The sequence below is a fragment of the Chelon labrosus genome (assembly GCF_963514085.1).
Source record: "Chelon labrosus genome assembly, chromosome: 15".
NCBI lineage: Eukaryota > Metazoa > Chordata > Actinopteri > Mugiliformes > Mugilidae > Chelon > Chelon labrosus.
Window position 1 is genome coordinate 16543400 of NC_140348.1, and position 7066 is coordinate 16550465.

Consider the following 7066-nt stretch of genomic DNA (forward strand, 5'->3'; position numbering starts at 1 on the left):
TAATTACAGAGGTGCGCCATCAGTATAAAATTTGATCATAATCCCTACTACAGCCCGGATGTTTCCCACCTTAAAACAAATATTTGATAAAAGTCATCATCAGATATCACTTAGGAAGATATGCAGCGCTGCAGACGTTCATATATAAGCTTCTATTACAGACATCTCCCATAAGCTCCGGTTGTCCGGGTCACATCGCATCTGAGTATGGTATGTATTTTAACTTCATAGTTAGGGGAGCTGCTGTGGTTAACATGTACTATATTTTTTAAATGAGCAAAGTGCTTTCCTTCCTGTAGTTTCACGTGACAGTTAAACTTTTTTAATGAAAAAAAAAGGCAGTATAATTTAAATACAGATTGATACGTGCCATTGCCATCTTCTGCATGAGTGTTGTAGTTTAAATTGTAAATTAAATACACTCAACTGCACCTTTATCATGTTTTTATCAATATTATTTTAGTTACAGAAGAGTAGTGGTGGTGGTAATACAACTTTTCTAAGTATAGCTGCTCCTTAAAAGTCTTTACTTTACAGTTAATCCTTACTAAAGTATTTTGCAGAAAAAGAGACCTCACCTACATTGCAGGAAATAGTTTCAGAGATATATTAGTCTATTTTACCGAATGAAACTGGTTGTTCTCAAGAGTGTTTTTTTATGTGAGCTACTGTGACCAAGCAATTTCCCTTGTGGATGAATAAATTCTGTCTAAGTTGTTTGTGTTACCGTGGTGGCTTGAAAAAGGCTCATTTCCTGACAAGCTTAAGGACGTCTTAAGATGATACATAGAACTGAGCGAATTAAACCAAAACACATGAATGTACTACAATGATTGTAAAACATGCACGTTAACAGATGTCTTTTACTCTTTCAGGCTCCTCTCAATGTGTTGGTCTGTCTGCTCGGTCTGGTTGTCCTGTGTCATTCTGACTGCTCCTTCCAGGAGCTAACAATCAAAAACCCTAAAGAACCACCAAAAGGTGAATCACTTGACAGAAACCTGTAGAGTTACATTAGAACAGTGACGCAGCAGGAAGTGGAAATTGCTCTCTCCTGTGTTTGACAGAAGCTGGATGAATTAGCATATAGACCTGTCTAAGTGCTTTGTGTTTACTTAACACCTGCCAGCTAACTCAGATCTTATCAAAACCACACCTAGGCACAAATCAAACGGCACTCACCCGTGTTGTCGCCACAACACATTTATCAGAACGCGATAAGCCCAGAAGCGTGTCAACAGCTCCTCTGAACTGCGGTCTCATTTCTTTACATGTAGGCTGCGTGGACAAGGACGGCAAGGAGCATGAGTTTGGTTCTGAGTGGGTGAGGGACTGCAATGAGTGCTCTTGTTCGAGGCAGGGTATGAGCTGCTGTAACATGTAAGATCTCTCTGCTTTACTATCATTATTTATGATTTATTTAAATATGTTTCATGTTTTAAGAAGTGTGTCCCTATCAAGATATGTTTTTTTTTTCTCCTAATAACTGGGACATGCTCCCTGTGTTAAAATAATAGTTTTATATATGAGATCAATTGTCCATCTATCATAATTAACATGTTTAGGCGTGTTTTGAAGCGGCCCCTATAGATTTGAAGTTGACAGTTCTTCCAGACTGATGATCCAAAGATCACACGGTCAGAGGTAATTCTTGAGGGAATACAATTACTTGCCCATGCATGATCGAGCTAGACAGCTGTATGCGATAGGTCTTCTACAAAGAAGAAGAATATTTGATCGCAGCAAATAAAAGATTTATGTGTATTTGAGTGTTTCACTGAATTAACATATTGCTATTAGTTTTTAATGAGGAAAGAAAGCTCTGATACAGAGAAAATCCTATTGTTGACCCAATATAGCACAGCTTTATGATCGGCCGCTAGTGAGGCAGATTTTTAAATAAAATATGAATCTGAGGTGAAAGGTCAAATAAAACGCCGTACCCTGAATATTTAAAATAGTAACACTATTATCAACCTCCTCTGTTACGATAACATCCTCTTTTTCTGAACTCCTCCTCCCATCAATGATCACCTTTATCAGTAGTTTGTATGAAACCATTTTACGAAAGCAATTTGATTATTCTTCTATTTTACATCTCAGGATCCCTGACGCTGGCGCCGTAGAGGTTCCTGAAGATTGTGAGCTGGTTATAAACAAGGCAGCCTGCTCTGCCAAGCTGGTGATGAAGGCAGACAAAACAAAAGATTGTCATCCTGTTTGAATGCACTACAAAGAAAAAACTGCGCACATTAGGGACTACTATAAAACAACAGTTTTATGTTCTAGTTTAACATGTGCGTAACATGCCAATAAAGAAAGACTGTCATCAACCTTTGTCTCAGTCTGACTTGACATGTTTTAAATTTCAGCAGCAATAAAGTTGAAGCCTGCTTCAACTCTGCTTCGTCGTGTCTGCTTATTTTCATCACTTGCACCAGGTGTCATTTTCAGGATGTAATTGAATAAATTCACCACTGTGTGACAGCAGAGCTCGGCTCTCAGAGGGTCCCTGGCACCCAAAGGGCTCTACTGTAACAGCCCAATTATAGCCGTGCTCCCCTCGCTGCTGTCTCTGACAGAAACGTTCTGGTTGCTATGATGTTCAGCTCCTTCTCCAACTCTCATCTCCGTGGATCATCACCTGTTCAGAGCATCGCTTCTTTCTGTCACCTTGGCATCACAGAAACTCTTTCTCCCGCCAACCCCCCACGTGAGTCCATTTTTTCTTTTTTTTAAACACATTAATGATGTATTGAATACAGTAATGATTCTGCTTGGGTAAGACTTTAATTATTTATTCAGTTATGCTGTAAGCTTGTTGTAATTAGTGTCTGAATATGCATGCATATTAGAAATCTCTAGGCATCTCTGAGAATATGTTTGCAATTCAGCATCTCTGAGAATATGTTTGCAATTCCAGCAGCAAACCTTGGGGGGGGGGGGGGGGGGGGGGGGCAGCAGCCCAGTGGAAAATGCCTGATTTGCAGTGAGATTTCATATTTTGAGGGGAAATGGGAAGAGAAACAATGTCAATATTTTCAGCGGTAATGCCTTGAGTGGTATCACCCACGATTCCTGGCACCCCCAACAGAAAACAATAAGCCTTATGTCATTATCTCAGGTTGAACACTCTGCACAGTCCCTGCTGTTATCATCATCCTCACAGGCAGGAGGTAAAAGGAGATAAAATTGTTGTTGAATACTGAGCACGTTTATGGAAATACTAATTTGGATATGTGCACGATGGAGTTCCGTAAGTGGTGACACTGGTGTAATAATATTGTTAAAATTAAATGTAAAGCCAAAGAAGCAAAGTGATTCATAAGCTGAGTATGCTTTTAACATGAGTAGATAAGATACAGTATTTTCACAGTGGGGAATTAAGAGACCGGGGTTTCTCTTTGTTTCTCAGTCAAGCACAAGCTGTCTCCTTGTAATTTTTCTAATCAAATACATTTATTTTCATTAAAATTCATAAAAAAAAAAAATAAATGTTCCACTTGTTCAGCGCTACAGGATTGCGCTAGCTGAAACCCATGGAGTTTGCAAATATAAAAGAATATACATTTACAAGCAAAAAAAATCAAGGTGAAGTGGATCAAGACAGATGACGGACAACCATTCTGTCATTTTTGTGTTGAAAAGAGATAAAGGACACTTTGCTGAGGCAGAAAATAATAATATTACGGACCAAAGAGAGACAGGTCACAGTGTTCCTTACTGTGCAGAGATTTTGCTGTGGATTGGGGCTATTATAATGACACAACTAGTTGCTGGATGCGCACTCTGCAGTGCCACATCATTGTCACATACTGCATATGACAGGTTCAAATGTGCCCTATTATTTTTTTGTCCTGCTGGTGTTTCGGGCTCCTCCTCTTTGTTGCAACTGCTTATTGCATCGTATTATTGGTGACGTTACACTCTCCTGTCCTCCCCGAACAAAGGATGATCAATGCTGTGCCACCCTGCCTGCAGCTCGCTCAACACACTGACAGAATGGGTTAGTAATGATGCAGTGTGAAGTGACTGATAGCTAAGTGTGTGTGCTGTTAATGGGAAGTGACAGTCCCATTTTCTTTGCGATGTTGGTTTTCACAGCACACGACAGAGGTTTCAGGGGAGGGAGCTAGAATCCATTTTTAGGTTTCTGACAATGTCATGCCCTTTTCCCTTTGACGTTCAACTTCATTTATTGTGTACATGCAAAGTATGAGTCTCTAGTGTATGCATAGTAATTTCACTGTCATTAAGCTATTATGTTCAGTCTTGAAACCTGACTGCACGATTTGTGTGCAGGGGACCGACAAGTACCAAATCTCAGATCTTATGAAGGTTGAATAAAAATTCTCACTGTGAAACAAAGTCTTACTGAAACTAGTCCATGTAACAGCAAGGGATGCTTCATGCCAAAACTAAAAAAGTCTCATATTTTTCCTTTTTATGGTGTATAATACATTTGAGAACAGTATTTTGTGGGTAATCGATCTAAATCCCAAGATAGGATGCATGCAATCATCTTTACATGCCTGTACTAACATGCATTTCATCTCACTGTAAAGTGTTAGGCTGCTAACTGAATGTCAGAACCCTATTTTAAGACCATCTATCCAGTAGATTTTTCGCACACAAAATGTCAGGGGTTTACTATGATATTTCAGATTCATCCTCTGGAGACCTGGAATGGGTGTGCAATATTTCAAGGTAATTCAGTTTCAGAGAAGTTGCTTTCTTGAACCTAATCTCACAGTGATTAATAGGTAAAAAATAGGCTTTTTTCCTCCTCAGGCACAGGATCCGCTTCCTGGCTATCCTTCACTCTGTGCTTTTCTCAGTATCATTTCTCCCTGAACAGTTCCATTGACCTATAAGAGTAATTGCTCTCGGTGAAAAAAAAACTTTTCTTTCTGTCTCCCTCTGTGCTTTCTGTCTCAGATGCATGTATTCACAGGACTGGGATGGATGGTTTGATCCAGGTGCCTGGCGACACTGAGGTCCCGGTGAGATGTCCTTGAGTGGCAACACGAGCGAGTCTTCTTTGTCATCGTCACCGCTGCCCCTTCTCTTCAACAGCTCCAACTCTCCATATTCACTGTCACGGGAGAAAGAACGAGCCAGACATGAGTCTGCGCAGGAGTGGCCAGGGAATAACACCCAGCTCCTCTCAGACCTCTCTGTTATTGGCCAGGATGAGCAGTGTCATATGTCTTCTGTCCTCACAGCATGTCTAGTAGTGTGGTACAGTGTGACAATGGTGCTGGGGCTGGTGGGGAACACGGGCCTCATTTGCATCATCACCCGTCGTCGAGAAAAAATCAATGTCACCAGCATTTTCATTTGCAATCTGTCATTCTCTGACATTCTGGTGTGCGTCTTCTGCCTCCCCTTCACTGTCATATACACACTCATGGACCACTGGGTGTTTGGGTCGTTGTTGTGCCGGCTGGTGCCGTTCATCCAGTGTGTGTCTGTGACTGTGTCTGTGCTGTCTCTAGTGTTCATAGCTCTAGAAAGACATCAGCTCATCATTAACCCCTCTGGCTGGAAACCAAGCATTCCTCAGGCCTACACGACGGTCATTCTCATTTGGATTCTGGCCTGTTTCACCTCCTCACCTTTCTTGGCCTTTCAGCTGCTCACAAATGAGCCCTATACCAATGTAATTCTGCCACTGTATCACCAAGCTCCTCCTCAGGCTTATCTGAACGCATCTCCGACTCAACCTGTCTCCTACACATTCAAAAACTCATCTGTGTTACTAAATTCATACCGCTCCCTGTTTTCTTATGTCCCCACCTCTCCACATATGGAAGCCTGTGTGGAGCACTGGCCATCGCAGGGACATAGGGTCGCTTACACCACATGGCTCCTACTGTTCCAGTACTGTGGTCCACTGTTGTTGGTCCTGTTGTGTTATGTTAGAGTTTTTGTACGCCTTCGCCGCCGCAAAGACATGCTGGACCGCGCCAGGACGCCGGAGAACCAGCGCATGGCCCACAGCCGTCGAATCAACATCATGCTGGTCGCTCTCATAACAGCCTTTGCTCTTTGCTGGCTTCCGCTCACCATCTTCAACGTGGTGTCAGACTGGAACCAGGAGGCTTTGCCTATTTGCCACCACAACCTGCTCTTCTCCCTCTGCCACCTGCTGGCCATGTCCTCCACCTGCATCAATCCGATCATATACGGATTCCTCAACTCCAACTTTCGCCAAGAGGTGAGAGAGGTCCTCCTGCACTGCCGCTGTTTCCCACAAGAAGAAGAGTGTGAGCATTTTCCCATGTCCACTGTTCACATGGAGGTGTCCCGCACATCTGTACCTCATCCGTGCAGGAGCAACTCCGTCTGACTTTCAAGCTACAACCTAAATGATAGTCACATAAACGGCACAACTGTTGGACTAACATTTACTGATTGCTCTACCTTTAATGGCAGTATTGAAGTGCAATATTTTGTCAGTGGTTTAAAGTGAAGTGTGCACAGTGTTGGTTTATCTGATTCTGCAGTAAAAGGACTGTGCTGAAAAAACATGTTTCAAAAGGTACGCTTTAAATTAATTGGTTGCTGTGTTCGAATATTATGCTTCATGCTATGTATTATTTGTTACAGTATTTTGCTCTCTTTGTTGTTCATATAAACAAGAAATTATATAGCATGTGCCCAAATGGGTGTCAGTTCATGGGGGTTATCATTAACACCATCACTGAATGGACTACTGCTATTGTATTTCTTACAATTCAGTGCTCCGTTTGCATTTATGGCATTTGCTCTGTGAAATCTGTGAGTGAAGTTTGACCGCGAAGACAAGGTATGCTTTGTTTTGTGACTAATGCAACTAATAAAGGTAAAAAGTAACAGTTTGTAACATCGTTAAATTGTAAATTTGCTTTTGTCAGCTTCAGCAAATATAAGAACAACAAGAATTGTGTTCAGACGTGGATTTTAGGGTACGAGAACATTAAAATGCAGATTAAAATCTTTTGCAAAGAGAGTAATGGTTATGGAGCTGCAGTTCTCAAGTACATTTTCAATATTCAGAACTTTTAGTACCAATACAGCAATA

General features: G+C 41.5%; 2 protein-coding genes across 2 annotated transcripts; both read left to right on the plus strand.

The window, feature by feature from the left end:
• Positions 1-648: 648 nt before the first annotated feature.
• Positions 649-2224, plus strand: msmb (microseminoprotein beta; the record flags this gene model as incomplete). Its single annotated transcript, XM_084561087.1, has 3 exons — positions 649-981; positions 1278-1380; positions 2104-2224. The coding sequence occupies exons 1-3, from the start codon at positions 843-845 to the stop codon at positions 2222-2224; spliced, it is 363 nt and encodes a 120-aa protein (XP_084417213.1). The 5' UTR covers positions 649-842.
• Positions 2225-4760: 2536 nt separating this feature from the next.
• On the plus strand, positions 4761-6352 carry npy4r (neuropeptide Y receptor Y4; the record flags this gene model as incomplete). The annotated part of the gene is made up of 1 exon (XM_084562377.1): positions 4761-6352. The coding sequence occupies exon 1, from the start codon at positions 5009-5011 to the stop codon at positions 6350-6352; it is 1344 nt and encodes a 447-aa protein (XP_084418503.1). The 5' UTR covers positions 4761-5008.
• Positions 6353-7066: the final 714 nt, after the last annotated feature.